The sequence below is a fragment of the Nicotiana sylvestris genome, chromosome 10, assembly GCF_000393655.2.
Source record: "Nicotiana sylvestris chromosome 10, ASM39365v2, whole genome shotgun sequence".
NCBI classification, from domain to species: domain Eukaryota; kingdom Viridiplantae; phylum Streptophyta; class Magnoliopsida; order Solanales; family Solanaceae; genus Nicotiana; species Nicotiana sylvestris.
This window is the reverse complement of record NC_091066.1, coordinates 133512589-133534639: the sequence shown is the minus strand read 5'-3', so window position 1 is coordinate 133534639 and position 22051 is coordinate 133512589. Positions and strand designations below refer to the sequence as shown.

General features: G+C 39.4%; 1 protein-coding gene across 1 annotated transcript; it reads left to right on the top strand.

Annotated features, from left to right (window-relative positions):
• Positions 1 to 1016: 1016 nt before the first annotated feature.
• LOC104223841 (cyclin-D1-1) lies at positions 1017 to 4922 on the top strand. Its single transcript, XM_009775343.2, has 6 exons — positions 1017 to 1435; positions 1655 to 1741; positions 3088 to 3186; positions 3325 to 3526; positions 3825 to 3955; positions 4043 to 4922. The coding sequence occupies exons 1-6, from the start codon at positions 1169 to 1171 to the stop codon at positions 4265 to 4267; spliced, it is 1011 nt and encodes a 336-aa protein (XP_009773645.1). The 5' UTR covers positions 1017 to 1168; the 3' UTR covers positions 4268 to 4922.
• Positions 4923 to 22051: the final 17129 nt, after the last annotated feature.

Here is a 22051-nt window from a genome sequence, read left to right as displayed (position 1 = left end):
GATCCGTTGCCCAACGAGTTAATTGCATTAATAGCCTCTTTTTTCTTTAAAATTTAACCTTTTTTCAATTTACAAAATTAACCTTCTCTAAAACTATAAATACACCCCCTCTTCTTCATTTCTTCGCTCAACTCTCATTTCTCAATCTCAATTTCTCTCATTCTTCAATTTTAAAGATTTCAAGTCTCAATTCTCAATTCTCAAATCTCAATTCAATTTAAATCATGCCTCGTACTTCTAGAGTGCGCTCATATGTTTGGCAACACTTTGAGGTGGTAGAAGAAAATGAAGAAGGTCAGAAAGTAAAGTGCAAGAACTGTGGTCAAGTCTTAAATTTTCGTTCAGAGTCTGGCACAGGCAGTTTAAGGAGGCATATCAAGTATTGTCTTGAGCGTCCTCCGGAAATTCGTATTTAAGATTTTAAGACAATTTGTGTTATTTTAAAATTATTAGACGTATTTATGCTTAATGTTTTAGTTTGTTAGATTAATTTGAAGTATTGTTAATTTATTATGCATGAAAATTTAGTTTTACTATTTTTTGTTAATTTACTTTTTAAATGCAAACTTTAATTTTGAATTTTGAAATAAATGTAGCACTTGCAATTTATATTAATACTTTTGTATTAATATAACTTGTAATCTTTAAATTAATACAAAGTATTAATATAACTTACAATAGTTATACAAAATACAAAAAAATAAAAAATACACTAAACCCGGCCCGACCCGACCCCCTCAACCCGTAACCCGTGCGGTTCAATTTTTACCCGGATGAGCCCGAACCCGTTAAGCCCCAACCCGTAACCACCCGGACCGTAACCCGTGCGGGTCCAAAAATAGCAACCCGGCCCGGCCCGGCCCACCCGTTTAACACCCTTACTTTGAACTCCTAAAACACAATTAACAATTCTTTTTTGTAGATACTTTCTTATCCTGGAATGAAATTAAATCAAAATTACAAAATATAATTCATCATATAACTATTTATACCCAGTGAATGAGATAGCCACAATCAAACACGAAAAAAAAACTAACACTTCCTTTCTATCTTTTCGCCGTCCACGTCGACATTCCGGCAATCTTCTCCGATCATTCTCCGTTTCCGGCCATCAACTTCCGTTTATCAAAGATGATCAGAATAGAATGAGAATCGCTATCGACCTATCATGTCAGTCTCGTGCTCCGAGTGCTTCTCCGACTTACTCTGCGGCGAGGACTCCGACACCGTTTTATCAAACGGAGGAGGAGGAGAGGATTCGCCGGAATGTTCGTCGTCGGATATCGAATCTCAGTTCGCCGATTTCGATGAATCCATCGCAGGTCTTATTGAAGACGAACGATACTTCGTCCCTGGATTTGACTATTTCGAGAGGTTTCAATCTCAATCTCTAATCTCCGTCGCTAGAGAAGATTCCGTTGCATGGATTCTCAAGGTACTGTTCAAACAATTTCATCGATAGCACAGTAAACTCCGGCAAAGAACTTTACGGCGCATGTTATATTTTTGTTTCTTTTGTTTGCTAAAATATACTTGTGGCTTATTCACGCGCTATATCAGTTCTTTTTTCTTCACTATATTTGATTGAAACTGAAAAATCGAATCCAAATAACGAACGTTGAATCGATTAACTAACAGCGTTGTGTTTTTGCAGGTACAACGCCACTATGGTTTACAGCCATTAACGGCGTATCTGGCCGTTAATTACTTGGATCGTTTTCTCTACTCTAGAAGCTTTCCGGTAAACTAGTCATTTTCAAGTTTTTTCATTTTCTTTTTTCTTTTCCACTTTTATAATGAGAGGCGGGTGTGACCGGAAATAAAGGGCCAAACATCATCGTTAGTAAGAGCCCGTTTGGATGAGCTTGTGGCTTTTAAGCTAAAATAGCTTTTAAGTCATAAATTAATAATTTTAGCCTTTTGTTTTTGGCTTGTACTTTTTTACTTTATCCAAACACGCAATTAAAACAAGTCAATCCAATTAATATTTACATTATCAATGCATAACATATGCTTGAAACTTTTTAGAAGTAACACGAAAAGGGACCGTACTTATTAGAGTAATCTATAAGTGATTGATAACTTTAAAAGATGACGGTTAACTATATTGATGACGTTAATTTTTTTATATATAAGATAAAATTTTCGATATTGCGTTGCACATTCTCGAATTACTAAAAGAGTATTTTTTTTTTCTAAATTAATATTTTTTAGTCATCTCAACTCCATGTTATTATTTTTACAATGACATAATTGACTTTTCACACATTAAGAAAAGTGAGTTATTTGTAATTTCATAAAGAGGGTCTAAAACTTATTTATCGTATATTATTGTTGGCTTTGTTGGTGAGATCTAGTTGTAATCATCTAACAAGGCGAAGACAAATTCAACTTATTGGGTCCTCATTGTTTGTGTACTGTGTTGTATAATGACTAGTATTGTATCGTAATAAAAGTACAAGATCTTTTGTTTTCTGATCTCGCCAATAATAATGTGAACAATATTTTATAGTAATTTATAGTGTCACCTAAAAACAATGGTCTGTAAAAGGTATTTTCAGCTAGTAAAATAGGAAAAGAAAAAGAGAATGAGATAGTACACTTGAAAGTTGATCAAAAAATATTCGAAACCTTTTTAATTACAATTTTCAATCTCGAGTACTTAAATAAATGATAGTTGCATTATCCACCTTATACCCTTTTTTTTAATTTCGTGATGTCCGGGACAATTTATTTGCACTTTAATTATTCTATCTGGTATTTATTACCTTCCGCCATCACATATATCAAATAACTTTATACAATAAAGTTTAAGCAAACGAGAATAAATCACTTAATATCTTTTTATTTTTTGCTGAAAATTTTTAAACCCCGAGTTCTCATTATTTTCTCACTTAAATGAGTTTATTGTACTTTATATGCATGCGTGACTATAATTTAGTATAGGTGACATAGGACCTAAAAGTTCCGCTTGTCTCTTTTATTAAATTTGTTAAAAGTATACTTAACCTACTGAATATTCTATTTTTTTATTACTTGTATTAAATACGAATATCTTAACGAATTTCCCTTTCTATGTATTTTCAGCAAACGGACGGTTGGCCGCTACAACTCTTGTCGGTTGCTTGCTTATCTTTAGCAGCAAAAATGGAGGAACCTCTTGTTCCTTCTCTTTTGGATCTTCAGGTGATTTGTTTTTATCTTATTGTTTTCTTCTATAATTAAAAAAAAAATATTATCCCTCATTTCTTGTGAAAAAAAAGGACCCCTCACGTGATTTCTTTCTGAACTTACAGATGGATTTAACAAGTTTTTTTTTCATAGGTTGAAGGTGCAAAGTATATATTTGAACCCAAAACCATCCAAAGAATGGAGTTTCTTGTGCTGAGAATATTAGATTGGAGGCTCCGATCCATAACCCCGTTTTGCTTCCTCAGCTTCTTTGCCTATAAGCTTGATCCAGTAGGGACTTTCACTGGCTTCCTTATTTCAAGGGCTACTGAAATTATCCTCTCAAATATTCAAGGTTGGTTTTTTCCCAAAAAAGAAAAGCAGCAAATATACGTACGTTACACATGCATGCATGTGTATATTTGCGCTAATATAACTTATTTACTGACAATATAAAAAGTTTGTAATGCTATTAGTATATTTTAACATGCTGTAGCATTACCATAATTATTAATATTAATAATTTTTAGATGACTAAATAGTGTAAAATTTCTTACAGTACTATGTATGTACAGTGTATAGAAGTTAAACTCCTCCCACATTCTACATGTACATCGACTATTCAGCTGATAACATATTGCTGATATTTACAGAAGCTAGCTTTCTTGAATATTGGCCATCATGCATAGCTGCTGCAACAATACTTTGTGCAGCTAATGACCTTCCAAATTTCTCTCTAGTGAATGCTGAACATGCTGAATCTTGGTGCGATGGACTCCGCAAAGTAAGAAACTTTATTACCTTCTTTTGCATGCTTTCTAGTTAAAAATTCTTTACTTTAAGAATAAAGTGAAATTCCCATTTTTGGCAGGAGAAAATCGTGGGTTGCTATGAATTAGTGCAAAAGTATGCCATTGCATTAAGACCAAGGAGATTTCCAAAAGTTTTACCACGGGTACGAGTCATGACTCGGGCTAGTACTGTATTAACCAGTGAGTCATCATCCTCGTCCTCATCATCTGCCACATCTTATAAAAAGAGAAAACTAAATAACAACTGGTGGAATACAGATGACGACAGAGCAAGTTCCTGTTAATTAAGGGGTGGCGAATTAAGAATAAGGGTCTAGAAAAAGAAAATGTGGTCCTTAGTCCTTACAATCCTCAGTATTTTTTCATGTTGGAGGGTGTTTTTGAGTTAAATTGACTGGAGTGATGTAGATTATTTAGTACTATATATATATATATATATATAATGTACGTACGATGAGAGTTTGGGACTTGGGAGCATTAAATTAATCTTTTTTATTTGGGTGAGAAGTGCCATTCATTAAATGGCTTTGCAGATTCCCTAGGGAAGGGGATTTGGTACATAGTATTTTGGTGTGAGAAAAGGTGAAAGAGAGAAAAAGAAAGAGAAAGAAGAGATTGTTTAATTATAGTAGCAGTAAGTGGAGTCATGGAGTAGTGAGTGCGAATGAGGTGGCGTTTTGTGATTGTATTCAAAGGGAGCATTGATTATTAAATGAAAGGGGGAATGGGGGAAAAGAGATGGTGGGGGCCATTTACAAAGGATCATTGGAGAAGAGAAAATTAAATTAATGGAGTTGTGGCAAAAAAATATTGAAGTTTGGGGAAATCCATTGATGAATAAGTCAAGAAGGCTCTTCATATTTTATATATAGGCCACCATTATTGCTTCATCAACTTTTACCCTAGCTCCAAGAAAATGAATGAAAATCAACGATCAACTCAAAGGAGAAAAAACAAGGTTTGAACTTCAAGAATAACATTTGGCTCTGTATAATCAGACTTTTGGTTTGAGGTGTGTGCTCTACACAGTGTGTATGTTTTTTTGGCGGGAAAATTTGCCTTTCTTTTTCTTTGTCCTAACCATATACTGGACTCTTTTTTTCGTCGAACGTGTAAGGTTACACGTGTGTATTCTTTTAATTATTAATTTTCTTTTAAAGGAGGTAATATGAAGGAAAAAACCCTCCTTTTTTCCGGCCAAAATTTGGCCTAACCATACAAAGGGTCTTTGGGGCCTTTCAAAGTGTGTTGTATTTGGATTCTTGTGCCAAACATGATGTTACATCTAGTATATATGAAATAAATTATATCATGTTTTTATTGGATGGCATTTTTTATATTTGATTATTCCTCCCTCACTGTCACTCTTGCTTTTCTTTTTCACAGTGTGACATGCACGTGAATGACAATAAAGACTTTTGTAGCTTTGCCATTTGTTTTTATTACTGCCTAGAGAACTTTATAATGAAAAAGGTGGAATTTTAGGGGGAAACAAAACATGGCCATAGTTAAATGCAGTGAAGTGAAGGAGACTTTAGCTAGAAAGAGCGTTGGTCCCTCTAGCAATAAAAGATGGGTTCCTATGAATGAATTTCACTAGCTAGTTAACCAGTGCAATAGACTGTGCAGTTACCTTATGGTTATCGCATGGTACTGAGTCTGCTCACCCTCGCTTTTGTTGGATTTTCACTAAAAAGATTCAAAATATATTTAAAAATATAAATATATAATAAAATCAAAGAGATTCAACATATAATATATACATAAAAATAATTTTTAGCTCATCTCCCTAAGATATTTTTCCGGCGAAGAGATCATCAACTGACTCCCCTTGGACAAGGGTAGCTCTGCCCCTAATGTTGCCCTCTTCCCTATCCAAGTATCCAACCTTCAAATTTCTTCCAATCTACAAATGCCATTTGTGTATTATGTAGACCTTTGCTTCTTAAAAATGGGTCCGTGAGAAACCCCTTCCTCAATAATATATGCATATGTCCTGTACTGATATTCATTTGATGTAACGATACGGTAAATGCGAAATCCCACTGGCCTTTCTTGCATTCAATGTTGTACCAGCTAGCATTTGTTTATCTTAGTCAGTTTTGTCATCGCAATAAGTGAATTGTTATTTCATCCAGAGCAGTATTAATTTCTCTTATCATAAAATGAGTTTATTTTCTTCCATGAATGGCCAATCCGTTGAGTGAACACTGATGGAAGAATACTATTTGGCCTAAAGATGCAAAGTGGTTGCTATCAGTTAATGATTAATTTTGTAAACAGTGACAAAAATCTACTCAACTTTATCTAAAGATTACGAACGTTACAAAATTCATTTTCGTAGCAAAATGTTAACTCTAACTTTCCCTGTTTATAGCAAAATTTGCTTCCTATGATAATGATAGTTATATAAGGTTTCAATATACCCATAACAGCCACATGGTCATAAGGGTGGTCAACTGACCACCATTCATTGAAAAATTACATTGTGTACAGAGGTAAAATATTACATTTTAGAAGTATATAACACACATTGAACACCCTTTATTAAAAATATTTTTTCACTTCTTTTAAATTTAAACATCTTTGAAAAAATTTCTAGCTTCATTACTTACCATAAGACGTCCTAATAAGGGAAGAAGATTGAACAATTGCCTTTTAGTACAAGGGTATCTTTAAAAAGCAAAGATGTGAACCTGAGTTTATGGAAGTACTTTCCTTGATTATACTACATTAGTTCAGTTGTTAGGAGCCACGTAGTACCAAAGCGAATGAATCGTCAAATCACTTCTCAATTTAATTAGTAGTATTAGGTTTATCCTGGACCACATATAAAGAAGAAAACTGATCGACGAGGTTGGGCATTAAATTTGTCAGGACTATTTATAACAATTTCTGTTTGGACTCTCACAAATAAGGGTACCTGCTGCTTTTGCTGTTTCATTAAGGACCAGGGAATTACAATAAATAATGTAAAAAAAGAAAATGTTAATTCCAGGAATGAATGAAGACATTTTAAGCTATGGACACTGATATAGACTTATCTTATTGAAAATTGTATCACTATAATGGAGTCCCCCTTTCCTTTTGGTTTTTTTCCAACACCGTGGTTCCCACAAAAACCAAATCCAAGGGACTTGATGATCCACTTGATATTTGAAAATTTATATAAGTCGTAATTTAGAGAAAAATTAACAATTTATATAGTATTGATTTTTGAATATGTGGCCTGTCCTAATTAGGCCGGAATTAAAGACAAACACCCTTCCCTTAATCAGACAAATCAACCATCTTCCCCATTAAAAAGGTTATATTTGAAATTTGAAACTTTGGTTCTTGTTTGGTGACTAACAACCATGTCCAATAATTATACTTTGGTCTTCGCACCCTCTCAAATTATATGGATTTGAATTGACAAAAATGAACAAAAATGGGGATGAAGACAATCAATAGGACGAGCAGTCCATGACTAACATTAACAATTTGGAATAGCAAGTCACGTGATTCTGACAATAATATCAATTATTAAAGACAGCAATATTTGGTATTCTTGAGGTTGTGATAAAAGAGTTTATGTTTTATTAATGAGAGAAAAATATTTTATACAGTTAGTATTCTACGTTAAGAATGATTAGGTAACATGTTTAAGTTGATTAAATTACAGTAGGCATCAGTCAATGAAACTTAAATTCAGTTAGGGGTCCTCTGGTTTGTTTTATTTTTTTGGTTTCCTATCCAGTATTTGATACCTGTATTGGGGCACCGACCATTTCAAATTTGCGCCACGTAAGACCCACTAAAGGGGAAAGCGCACTTCCTACTGTTTGACTCAAAAAGATGTTAAAACTTTTTAGACAAATCAATCAAAGAAGAAGAGGTAAATCGTAGCTGAAGATAATTATCTCTAGACTAATAATAGGTAAGGAGAAGAGAGTTGCAAAGTTTCTTTGTATTCAAGATTCGTTCGCTTTCAGAATGTCCCCCCCCCCCCACAAGATCTTTTTCCCTTTATATATTAGAGAGAAAACATTCAGAATTATAAGAAATAAAAATACAAGGAATATTCGACAGAATATTCTCAATGTCTCATAATGGGCTTACATTTCTACAAGGAAGTTTCTACTTTTGCCTTAAGGTCGTCTTCCTCGGAACGCCGATTCGAAGATACGCGGTCGTTGGTCGTACTCATCATAGGTCGAGGTCGGTCAAATTTGGACCCATACAGTTAGTCCCTCCACTTGTCGGGGTCGCAGCCGAATGCGTCCTCGATGAGCGGACCTCGTGCATTCGTTTGGAGAAATTTGATCTGTGGGAACGACATGACGTGGCCAACGGGGGTTGGTCATCGTATTCAACGAGATATCGTGCGGTATACTTCTCCGGGAAATGATGTCAGCTTTACGTGTGTCATCATTGCGCAGATTTTTGAGGTAGGGATTGACGGCTTGGTGCTTCGATTCTTGTGTTGCTTTGAAGCTTGCCGCCTCGATTCTGGCGCCTTCCAATCCTATGAATAGGTGAAGGCTTTGATTTTTTGAAAAACTTTGGCCATTCCTCTTCTTGAAGACCTCTTTCGTTATTCCTTGTTTGCTTTCATATCTTTTTGCTCTTCTTTCGAACTCGAAGCTTCTTCTTCTTTCCTCCTTTTGTATTGATACTCCTCCATACGATATTATGTCGAGGTCTTGACGTTTTCGCGAGGAGGTTCCTGAAGCCACCCCATTATCAACGATGCCTTCTTCTGACAGTGGATACGTGGTGGTAGAAGAAAATGACAGCCCTCCTACGGTGGAGGAGCTGCTACCGAGGCACCCCTTATCCCAGAGTGACTTCCTCAAATATCCACCTCCCACTCCGAACCCCGTATTTTTTGAGACGGAGCAGATCCATATTGATGCACTTCGTATAAAGTATGACATTCCTGCTCATATAGAAATGGTTCCAGCGGGGAGAGATTACGTGGATGTCCTTAGACCTGGGTACTGCACTTTCTACGAGTACCCTTTTATGATCGGCTACACCCTTCCTCTCTTCCCCTTAGCAGAAGAATTCTGTAGATTTTACCAAGTTTGGCCAACACAACTTTCGCCATACACGCTCAAGGTGCTTTTACTATTGACTAAGTATGCAGAGTTGGCGGAATGTAGCGTTTCCGTCCATCACCTTTTGCACTTGTTCACGCCTGGCTTCCTTATGGGTACCATGGTGCATTTGAGGCTTCATGGTACAAAAAGGCTGGTGGCCGGGACGGATGACCGGGCGAGCCGCAAGTTTTGGCACAAGTATTTCTTTGTCAAGACCGAACATGTCATTTCTGACTCCGCCAGATTTCCGGAGCGATGAACGAAACTCGTAAGTGCCGTCATCCGTTATGTTCCCCTCTCTTCTGTAATTACTACAACTTTTACTTACTCGCAGTTTTGCAGCTATGGGCCGTCCGCCTCGCCCCATTATGGGTATCAAGGATTAGGTAGCCCGCATGTTGCCTCACGCAGCAGAAACTCGGACTTCGCCCGCTTTCGTGCAGCGTTATGGCCCTAAAGTTTCCTCAGGTAAATGATTTACTTACTACTTTGTTGGCCATGCGACCTTGCTTAATAATACGACCCTTTGTGATGACAGGTCAGGGAGCTTCTAGGCGGAGGGCGTCGGTTCCCGCCTTTAGACAAGCCATTGCTACTGCGGACACGCGGTTTATCTTGAGCGAGTCTGTTCGGGAGGGTCATCCTCAACCTATTCAATTGGGAGATTCGTCTCGAGTTGTGGCCACGAGGGAGGAGGCTTCTTCGGTACCGGCCTCACATCCTTTGGATGAATCATCTAACGGGGACGAGCCGTTGGAGAGAAAAAGGAGGAGGCTGGAGCTGGGGAAGGGCGTGGCAACAGACGCCGACAGCAGCAGGGCATCCCGGACAGCCCCGGTACCCGTATTCATGGCCAAGCCATTTTGTCGGGGAGATCTCCCCAAGTGGAGGGAGTTGGCCCGGGAGCCGGTTTAGTGCGCTCCGTTGAGGGTGGTGAGTCGTCTAATGTTGGAGGGCCTCGTGTCGAGGGTGGAAACTCGGGTTTCGATATCGACCTAGAGGATGTTAATGAATTTGTGGGTCGCCATACCCATGTGGAGGTTAGGATAGACCGATCTAATAGTCATTTGGTAGTCTCGGGGAACTATAACTTGCTGCTGAACACCGAGCAGGTGGCGTCGACCCTCGCTCCTCTATGTGCTGCTCCCAAAAGTGAGATGCTTGGAGCAATGAGCGACGTGGAGATATCTCAGAAGGTTGCTGGTATGGCCCTGCAGGTAGGTGACTGTCCTTCTCTTTTTGTCGTTGGATTGGTGCGATAATCGTCGTTCTGTATTTTGTTTCTAACTTCTGCCTTTCTCTTTTGTCAGACCCTCATCCTAGAGATGGAGAGAGAGCGTCGTGAGAGAAAAAGGATGGGCCTTTTATGAGAAGATGTCGTCCAAGTATCAGCAGTATCGTGCTAAGCATCGGGCGATGTCCGACATTTATCATCAGGATCTTGAGTTCCAGGTGTTTCGTGAGGGGCTCAAGCAGCGGGAGGACCAATTGGAGCGCAAGATAGAGGAGTTGAGGGAAAGGGACGAGGAGCTTGTGAAGGTTGTCGCCCGTAATAGCGAACTGGAGGCCTCCCTTAGGGCGAGGAAGGACGAACTTGAATTGAGCAGGGGGTGAAAGCTGAAGGTAGACGACCTGACCGCCGAGTTGAGTGCTAAGGTAGCGGAGATTGAGGGGCTCAAGGGCGAGCTGAACATCAGTGCTGATAAGATGGCGGCAACTATTTTTGAATTGGTATCTTTGGAAGATGCCCTCCATATTTCCAGGTCGAAACTGACTAGGGAGAGGGAAGCCTCTGGTCATCAAGTTGCAGGGCTCGAAGGGCATGTCAAGGAGCTGGAGGCGGAGTTGGCCGCATTGAAGGGACAAATGGCCTCGCTGAAGGCGGAGGAGGCAAGTCGACATTTCTCGGCCTACTATGTCTCGTGCCTCAGCTAATCCGGGTGTACCCCGCCGTTTGTACGAGTTGTGGGTCCATGCGGAGGCTCGACTTGAGCTGTATAAGGCTTTTCACGCCGAGGGCAGGGCTACTGAGGCGGAGGTTCAGGCTGTGCACGCCGAATCTCGTGCAGCTCGTGAGTCATGCGGGTATGACCCCCTCACACCTGACGGGGAAGGCATCAATTCTGATAATGCGAATCACCTTACTTCAGATTCGTGGTATGAAGATGCTTACCCCGCTGGGGATTATGTGTAGTCCTGGTTTGTATTTACTTTTGTTTAGGAATTTTTGCATGGGTCGTACTTGGGCCTGTTTGTAGGGGCAAATGTAAATGATATTTGTTGTAATGTAAAATTTTACTTTCGTCAGTTTTTTTTTTCCTGCATTTATCGCACATGATATTGACGCCCTTGTCTATTGGGATGTTCCTTCGACCAGTCGTCGAAGTAGAATCCCGTCGTAGTTCGAATGAGGTCGAACGTATATTGTTGTCGACGGCTTTGGCCGTAGGGATGTTGATTCGAACTATCGTCGAAGTGGAATCTCATTGTAATTCGAATGAGGTCAAACTTATATTGTCGTCGACGGCCTTGGCCATGGGGATGTTGCTTCAAACTATCGTCGAAGTGGAATCCCATTGTAGTTCGAACGAGGTCGAACTTATATTATCGTCGACGGCCTTGGCCGTGGGGATGTTGCTTCGAACTGTCGTCGAAGTGGAATCCCGTCGTAGTTCGAACGAGGTCGAACTTATATTGTCGTCGACAGCCTTGGTCGTGGGGATGTTGCTTCGAACTATTGTCGAAGTGGATCCTGTCGTAGTTCGAATGAGGTCAAACTTATATTTTTGGAGATTTGATCGTATTCCTGTAGGAAGATGTCACATGTCGATTAGTGGAGATCTGGTTCTGTACATACAATGGATATTCGATTTCGTACGTACAATTTGATTCCATACATACAATGGAGATTTGATTCCGTTCATACAATTGAGATTGATTCCGCGCATACAATGGAGATTTGAGTATCTATATGTAGTCCCTTCATTACTTTTATCCAGAGATCATATCGACGGGTCGAGGTGATGAACAGCGTGTCAACCCTTAAGGCGCCCCCCTCGCCACCTGGTTAAAAACCTCTATAGGAAAACCCGATTGGGACAAAACTCGGGTGAGGGAAAAAGAGTACGACTTAGGTGACGTCTTCTTTTAGAAGTGGAAGTACTTGAGATGGGCCATGTTCCAATTGTTTTGGAGTAGTTTTTCCTCAATTGTTTCTAGCTGGAACGCTCCTTTGTTTGCTGTTGCTACGATTTTATATGGTCCGTCCCAGTTTGTTCCCAATTTTCCCTCATTAGGGTCCTTTGAAGCTTATGTTTTAGCCTTAAGGACGTAATCTCCGACCTTGAGCGGTCGTACCTTGGCTCTCTTGTTGTAGTATCTTTCTACTTGCTGTTTTTGGGCTACCATTCTTATGTGGGCCATGTCTCTTCGTTCTTCAACTTCATCCACCTCTTGTAGTCTACTTTCGTCGTTGCCTTTTCCGCTCTCGTTGGAGTATCTCAAACTGGGCTCCCCGACCTCAACGGGTATGACTGTGTCGTCCCGTAGACCAGTGAATATGGCATTTCTCCTGTGCTGGTTTTTGGCGTAGTGTGGTATGCCCATAATACTTCCAGTAGTAGTTCAGGCCACAGTCCTTTAGCTTCCTCAAGCTTCTTTTTCAATATGTTTAATATTACATTATTGGAGGATTCAACTTGACCATTGGCGACATGGTGGTAGGGCGTGGAGAGTATCCGTTTTATGTGCCATTTTTCGAAAAACTCGGTCATTCTTTTTCCGATGAACTGAGGTCCGTTGTCGCAGCTGATCTCTTTGGGGATGCCAAAACGACATATAATGTTTTTCTATATGAAGGCGATGACCTCCTGCTCGCGTATCTGAGTGTATACACCTACTTCCACCCATTAGAGAAGTAGTCGGTTAAAACCAAAAGGAAGCGTACCTAACCACGTCCTGTTGGGAGGGGGCCGACTATGTCCATTCCCCATTTTATGAGTGGCCATGGCAAAATGACAGAGTGAAGGAGTTCCCCTACTTGGTTTATCATAGGGCGTACTTTTGACATTGTTCACATCTCCTGACATAGTCGGCAACTTCTTTTTTCATAGTGGGCTAGTAGTATCCGGCACGAATGAGGCATCTGACGAGGGCGCAATTTCCCGTATGGGTGCCGCAGTGCCCCTCGTGTACTTCTTCTAGTACTCGCCTCATTTGATGCGGCCTAAGACATTAGGTTAGGGGGGCGCCAAACGTCCTTTTGTAGAGATTGCCATTTACTAAGCTGTACCGGGCTGCCTGCACCCGAAGTTTTTTGGCTTCTTTTTTGGCTTGCGGGAATGTTCCATCCTACAAATAGGTTACGAAGCGGTTACGCCAGTCCCAAGTTAGGTTTATAGAATGTACCCCGATGTGGTCTATTGCGGCATGGAGTAGGGTGACCACGTTTTCTTTGCTGATATTCTTGGTGGCCGCAGCCAGTTTAGCGAGGCCATCCGCTTCGATATTTTGTGCCTTGGGTATTTGGTCGATGCGACATTCATCAAACTCCGGCAGAAGTTTGTGGATTTTTGACTGGTATCTTTGTAGCCTCTGCTTTTTGATTTAGAAAGTTCCGGTGACCTGATTCACCACGAGTTGGGAGTCACAGCGGATGACGAGTCATCGGGCGCCAAATTTGAGGGATAACTTTAAACCTGCAATCACAGCTTCATACTCGGCCTTGTTGTTAGTCATCTCGGGTCATTGTATGGACTGGCGAATTACTTCGCCTGTAGGGACCTCGAGGACGAGTTCCAGTACCGAGCCCAAGGCATTGGAGTCACCATCGATGTAGAGGACCCAGAGGTCGGCGTGTGCAGAAGTGCGGAGTGCTTCCTATTCTACCTCGGGCAATATTTTCATGCTGAAATCTGAATTCTGTGAGCACCTGCGACTTGATGGCAGTTCGCGGTTGGTACGTTATGTCGTGCTCGCTTAGATCTATGGCCCATTTGGCTAGTCTACGCGATAGTTCAGGTTTATGTAGGATACCCCTTAGTGGGAAGGTTGTTACCACTTTTATAGGGTGACATTGGAAGTACGGTCTAAGCTTCCGTGAAGCTATGACCAATACCGGAGCTAGTTTTTCGAGGTGAGGGTACCTCGTCTCGGCATAGATTAAAGTTTTGCTAATATAGTAAATTGGAGATTGCGTACCTTTATTTTCATGGACCAAGACTGCGCTTACCGCAACTTCGGAAACTGCTAGATACACAAGTAGGCATTCACCTAGATCTACTTTGACGAGCAGCAGTGGTGAGAATAGATACGTTTTCAGCTTTCTCAGGGCATTGATGCATTCACTGTTCCATTGCAACCCGTGGTCTTTCCTTAGTACATTGAAGAATTTATGGCATCTATCCGAGGATCGTGAAATGAACCTTGATAGGGCAGCTATTCGTCCCGTCAACTTTTGCACCTGCTTTTTGCTGGTCAGTATTTCTGGTATTGCGTCGATGGCCTTGATTTGATCCGGGTTGACCTCGATTCCCCTTTGAGACACTAGGAAACCAAGGAACTTTCCAAAAGTCACGCCAAAGGCGCATTTTTCGGGGTTCAGTTTCATTCTGTACTGCCTTAGTATATCGAAGGCTTCCTTCAGATGACCAATGTGATCTTCTTTCTTTGCTGACTTCACTAGCATGTCATCTATGTAAACCTCCATTGTTTTACCGAGTTGTTCTTTGAACATTTTGGTGACCAATCTTTGATACGTGGCCCCTGCGTTCTTGATGCATTACCTTGTAGCAGTACGTGCCTTGGTGAATGATGAAAGTGGTCTTTTCCTGATCCTCTTCAGCCATTAGAATTTGATTATAACCGGAGTACGCATCTAAGAAGCTTAGCAGTCCGTGGCCCACTGTTGCATCGATAAGTTGGTTGATGTGAGGTAGCGGGAAAGAATCCTTCGGGCATGCTTTGTTCAAATCGGTGAAGTCGACACGCATTCGCCACTTCCCGTTCTTTTTCTTGACCATGACCACATTGGCGACCCATTGGGGGTATTTCGATTCTCTGATGGAACCGTTGGAGAGTAATTTATCAACTTCGTTGATGACCGCCTCATTGATCGTGGAATTGAATTTCCTCCTCATTTGTCGTACCGGTGGATAAAGTGGATTGACATTTAGCTTGTGTGTGGCGATCTCCCTTGGGATTCCTAGCATATCTGAATGGGAAAAAGCAAACAAATCGGCTTTGTTAGTTAAAAACTCACGATACTCACCTGGCTCCGAGAGGTTGTACCCAACGTAAGCCTTTTTGGCGCAATCAGTGTTATCTAACTGGATGGGGTCGAGATCCTCTACGGTCGCCTTGCAAGCTTCTACAATGTCCGGATCTTTGATGGCCTCTTGTATGTCGGGTTTGGTGCCCGACATAGCTGACTGCTATGCTTCCGCGCTTGCCCCTTTTAGCTGTCTGGTGTATGTGCAATCCTGGGTGATCCGATAACATTCTTGGGCAGTACGTGGCTCGCCTCAGATGCTGAATATCCCCCATGGGGTGGGAAATTTGATCATCTGATAGAAGCTTGAGGGGGCTGCCCGCATGACGTGTATCCATGGTCGTCCTATGATGGCGTTGTAGGCTGTTTCCTGGTTCATGATGTGGAATATTGTTTCTAGGGTGACCCTTCCTGCTAGGACATGTAGCACTATTTCTCCGGATGTCCGCTCTACTGCATTATTAAAACCTGTTAGTATTATGCAACGTGGTATTATTTTATCCTCGAGCCTCATTTGCACGAGAACTCGCGGGTGAACAATACACGTGTCGCTTCCGTCATCCACCATGATTCTTTTCACATCGGTGTCAGCGATGCGTAGTTATAACCAAAGCATCATAGTGAGGAAAAGATAAACTGTTAGTATCTGACTTATCGAAGATGATACTGTCTTCGAGGTCATCATACTGTTCGTGGGCGACTGTCCGTTTGAGTTTGTGCATGGTAGTGAACTTCACATGGTTGATTACCGTATCATCACCGCCGCCAATGATCATTTGTATGGTACGCGCTGGCGATGGTGGCTTTGGAGGTCCTTGAGATGGGTCGCGTCCTCGAGCTAAGTTGGCCCTTCCTTTATCGCTTAACAGTTCTTTCAGGTACCCTTGGTTCAACATTCTAACTACTTCTTGCCGCAGACCTATGCAATCTTCGGTCTTGTGTCCTCTTTCTTAGTGGAACTCGCAGAGGACGTTCGATCTCCTGGTGCTTGGATCTGATTTCATCTTTTGTGACCACTGCACCTTCGTGCCTAGCTTCTCTAGTGCGTACACTATTTTTGAAGGGGAAACACAGAAATTGTGAGCAGATAGTAGTGGAGGCATACCTCTTTCATTCCGAAGGGGTGTAGTGTGTCGTGGCACGACATCTGCGTGTCATGGAGGGGGCAGGTTGGATGTTCGGATTAGGGCTGATGCCTTTCGCGATTGAAACATGGTGGTTGATCTCGTTGCCCGTCGCTACGTCGATCTCTCTTTATCTCGGTCTGGACTGACATTAATCATTGAAGTGTGCCGTTCATGCTGTCCTCATTCGCTCTCACTTCGGTGCAATAGGCGTTGTAAATCTCTTCCCATGTGGTAGGGGTACTTCATGAGTCTACTGAGCAGTTTTTTGGTTGCCTTTGACCCGCTCCTGTTTAGCCCATTCTGGAAGGCTGCGACTGCCATCCCTTTCAACACGTTCGGTAGGCTCATCCTTACTCTGTTGAATCAGGCCAAGAAATCCCGAAGTCCCTCGCCCGTCATTTGCTTGACGGCGAAGATATCATTGACCCTAGCCTCAGCCTTCTTCTCATGCATGAGTGGTGGCGAATTTATCTGCCATTTCTTCGAACGTCGATATCGATCGTGCTGGTAGCTGGGAGTACCATGTCAATGCTCCCTCTGTCAAGGTCTCGCCGAATTTTTTCAACAGCATAGACGGTACCTGTTCTTTTGATAGATCATTGCCTTTTACTGCAGTAACATAATGGATTAGGTAATCCTCCAGGGTTGTGGTCCCGTCATATATTTTCAAGTATGGCGGCATCTTGAAGGTCTTTGGAATAGGATGAGGAGCAGCCCCTTTGCTGTAAGGCTGTTCGACGAATCGGCCTACATCGCATTTCGGTAATAGCTTTGGAGCGCCTGGTATTTTATCGACCCTTTCCTGATGTTCCTTCATTTGGTCGCGGAGTGTTTTGTTCTCATTTTTCATCTTTTCCATTTTCTTTAATATGGCCATGAGTGCAGCGTCACCTGCATTAGTAACAGTGTGGGTGTTTCCTACTCGTGTAATGCTTGGCTCATCGGCAGTAGCTGGGATTTCTGTAGGTGGTATGCCTTCGACACCTCCTTGGGTGGGTTTCTCGATCATGTTGCTCAAAGCACTTGTCAACCATTCTTCCAGCAACTTTTTGACTCCTGGTGGTGCTTCCCCCATGGTGGATGTCGAGGCTCCCCTTTCGCACAAGATCGTTAGACCTTCGTATGGAAGAGGTGAGATCTCCCCTCAGGTGTAGCTCTTGGTATTGTATTCCCATCATCTTCTCTATCGGTTTCATCGAGGGAGTTTAGGAGATTGTTCGAGACGTCTACTATCGCCTTCAGCCTCGCTTCCTTTCCCGCCATTGTTGGTTTTGGAGGTTCGAAGAAAGGTAATCACTTTCAGGGTCTCGATAAGAACTATGATTTCAGCTATGGAAATCGCCACAGACGGTGCCAAATTGTTTGACTCAAAAGGATGTTAAAACTTTTTAGGCAAATCAATCAAAGAAAAATGGGTAAATCGTAGCTGAAGATAATTATCTCTAGACTAATAATAGGTAAGGAGAAGAGAGTTGCTAAGTTTCTTTGTATTCAAGATTCGTTCGCTTTCAGAATGTTCCCCCCCCCCCCACAAGATCTTTTTCCCTTTATATACTAGAGAGAAAACATTCAGAATTATAAGAAATAAAAATACAAGGAATATTTGACAGAATATTCTCAATGTCTCTTAATGGGCTTACATTTCTACAAGGGTCGTACAATTTCTACTTTTGCCTTAAGGTCGTTTTCCTCGGGACGCCGATTCGAAGATACTCGGTCGTTGATCATACTCATCATAGGTCGAGGTCGGTCAAATTTGGACCCATACACGTACGAGAATTTTTTTCCAATCTTGAAGCTTAAACTTGAGACCTTTATTTAAGAGAGGAAGATCCTATCCATCTCATCATAACCATTAACGGTGAGTTGTCTGGTACAAAATATTGCAGGACTAATAGTGTACATAAACCTCTGCAACTAATAGTCCTTTAGGTAGTTCCTGCATAGCATTTGTTACATTATTATTTAGTCTACTATTATTTATTATATATATAACAATCATTCCATCATTATTAGTTGCATAACACTTGTAATATTATTACTTATTGCATAACATCCCTACATAATTAGTCTGTGAACTGAATGGCCTATAGAGCTTAATATTTTCCGATCTCAAACAAGTTATGATCTTAGATAAATAATTAACGACAAATTACACTTATAGTAATTATGTACTTTAGCCTAATACTCAGAGATGATAATCACACAGATAACCTGATCTCTTTTTATCCCAAGCTAAAGAGAATCCTAAGTAAAGCCTTTCTTTTTCTCTCCCAATAAGAAAGTAACATTGAGGGTTTGTGGGGAGCAAATTAAACTCCTTCATATATAACCCTTTTTCAAGAGAAAACTTTCAACTTTGTGTCGTCATGACAAAGATGGAGGACCTCAAGACCCTTAAAGGTACCAAATCTATTTCATTCTTTTTCTTTTTCTTTTATGAATCTTTGGATTTTGGATCAGGGGCGGAGCTAGCATATGATTTGTGAGTTTGGCCTAATTCAGTAACTTTAATTTGGTCTAAATTCTGTATTTGTTTTAACATTTTTATAAAATATGTATAAATTATTAATTTAGAACCCAGTAACATAAATAAACTAGAATTCTGAACTTACAAATTTCAAATCTCAAAGAATGCTCGTGGGGTTTCGGAAAAAGAAACTATATAGGGCATTGGGAATAAAAGATTTCAAAAGTTGTAATGATTTTTGCATTTTGTGCGGATATATAGCTAACGATGAGATCTTATTAATTATATGTATATGCTGAATGCAAGACAACACCCACTACTCTCTCAACCGGTATATATTGGATCAACGTCCCCATTTCACGTCAATATTCTGCATTAAAAAGACTAAAGAAAAGCAATTCCAGCTTTTTGTACTACCAACTAACCCCTGAAATATATTTAGTTTGTCTTTCTATGAACATAAGCCATTTTATAGGATTGTTAATGTACAATTCTACTAGTACATAGCCAATAAAGTGAAGAAATAAAAGGAGGATAACTTTATCTTTTTGCAAGAATATCACTTAACCACAATATATCATTTATAACAATTTATAGCGTGATCTTGCTAACACCTTAAACTTTTAGATGAGATTGTCACATTCACATACTTCAACATGGTATCAGAACAGGTGGAAATGTTGTGTTATAGAGACTTAGAGTCTTACTACCACTATTATCAAAAAGAATTTTTAGTATACCTCTTGGCTATGGTCACACACTAAAACATTCCTATATATATTTTATCGTTCATGATGCATGTATAATTCTTTTTCGTGACTGAAAAGAGACTCATTATTATAAGCTCTTTTAAATAAGATGATCATAAACTTTAAATATACCAACAATTTATAGTCAAGATCTTACATAAAAATTGAGTTGGCGAGACTAATAAAGAGGGATTCATTTCTAAGCTCTTTAGAATCAATGGCAAAATGCTGATTTGTGAGATCAAAAGACAAAAGTGCATATTTCCTTTCAAGTCTTGTTTATGTTAAACTCTATAAATAATTCCTCAAAGCGTGTTGGTACGACAGCATACTAACTAAGTAGCAAAACAATAATATCCTTAATTCAAACAGAATTTTTATTAAAAAAAGATAATGCAGTTCCTATCGAACAGGATGCCGTGAAAAAAGTTGTGCTTTCTTTAACCAAAGGAGATATATATGACCCTAAAAAGTTGGCTTTCCAACTCAGGAATTTGATCTTTGGATACCAAAATGTCATGCAAATTAAAGAAGAAAAGTGAAGATTATATATATAGTACATGACAATAAGGAGAGGGAGCGTCTTGCGCATAACATATACATATATATATGCATTTTCTTTGCACTTTGGTCATGTAGATAGTGCTTTACTGGACCTCCATTTCTCCTGGTTTTTTCTAAAGAGTGGAGACCAAAGCAGTCCGCTCTTCAATCATATTAAATATTCCACATTTATTTTCCCTTCATATAAGCCATTTTTTCTTTTTCTTGAATCATTTTATAAACCCCACCAAATAAACAAAAAGAAAATATCTCATAGCTATAGAAAATGACACATCAAGAGACACATTTTTTAAAGTATATCTAGCTGATGATGATGAAGAACATAAACGAATCCAGAATTTTAAGTTGCGGAGTATGAATTATTATTAATTACTAATTTGTGGCAACATGTACAAACTTAGTGTGTCTGTCTGGATCTATATATATAAAAATTCAAGTCGAAGACGGTGGGTGCGACTGTACCTCCTACACCACTTGTACCACATCCGCTGATGATGGTGGATGAAGTTTACATAAAATTGTGAAAGAAATAATTAAAGAGAAATCTTTGGTAAAGTTTTTTACAAGTATAATTTTGACGTGAAAGGCTAAAGTTTAAAGTCAATAGTTGAATAAAGCTGGCTGATGTTTAGCCGAAAGTATGTTCTTGAGGGCCAAAAGAAAAATACTGATTAAGAAATTTACTTAATTCGATGTATTATTAAAGAGAATAAAAATGTATGAAGATTATCAAAATGTTGACTAATTGCGGTTGCCTATGGAAGTAGATATTGATTAGCTATTTTATCTTCATTCCTAGCTTTCCCTTTTTGAATAAATTTTGACTCTATAAACCACAGAGGCATTAAATAATTATACATTTATCCCTAATGCGTTTTTAGTGAAAATAGCACGGGCTAGTCAGTTTTCAGTCTGGTAAATATAAAATAGTCATCGTTTACAAAATCATTGAAAATTAACCCACTATTTTACAACAATACAGAAAATTCCTGCATAATATACTAGAGATTGATGTATCTGTATATGAAATTCAGCATATTATGCTGAAACTCCAGTATATTATGCCGAAATATCGCGCAAGAATTACTTACCTGCACAAATTGAGAAATTTAGAAAAGAATAGAATTTTTTGACTTAAAAGCCCATGAGGTTTTAAATATTAGAATGGAACCCATAAAATTTCCATAGCTACAATAAAGCGTTTATCTATATTATTATAAAAGCATGAATACAATGTCGGTTTACAAAAATAACCTTATAATATTAAACATAATAACTTATAATAAAAGAACATAACCGAAATTCTAGATATTAGTCTTATAATCCTATTAGTTTTAGGACATAATACTACACATTATGAATCCTAGAAAAATACGAAAAAGTAATACTTACCGTTAAAAGTTCATAAGCATTCTACAATTTAAACTTCAAAAGAGATGATGAAAATCAGAAGGACTTTTTCGTTGCTTGGCATATAATCACTATTCACATATTTATATTAGAAATTGTGCTATACATATATGTAATATCCAGATTTTGTGTAAATATCTTACATTCGCCACCCCCAAAAATATGCACATGCATATATCATTGATTAATTTATCTATCTATATCTATAAAAGCATGTATATATACAATGCCGGTTTACAAAATAACCTTATAATATTAAGCATAATAACGCATAATAAAAGGACATAATCGAAATTCTAGTTATTAGCCTTATAATTCTATTAGTTTTAGGACATATACTATACGTTAGGAATCCTGCATGATTACCTTTAGGAATTCTATTAACATAATTACTTT

Excerpts from the sequence above, each read along its gene's own strand:
- LOC104223841 (XM_009775343.2), top strand. The coding sequence starts at position 1,169 with ATGTCAGTCTCGTGCTCCGAGTGCTTCTCCGACTTACTCTGCGGCGAG. Across the intron at positions 3,187-3,324 it reads CTTCTCTTTTGGATCTTCAG|GTTGAAGGTGCAAAGTATAT; the intron begins GTGATTTGTTTT and ends TTTTTTTCATAG. Across the intron at positions 3,527-3,824 it reads TATCCTCTCAAATATTCAAG|AAGCTAGCTTTCTTGAATAT; the intron begins GTTGGTTTTTTC and ends TGATATTTACAG.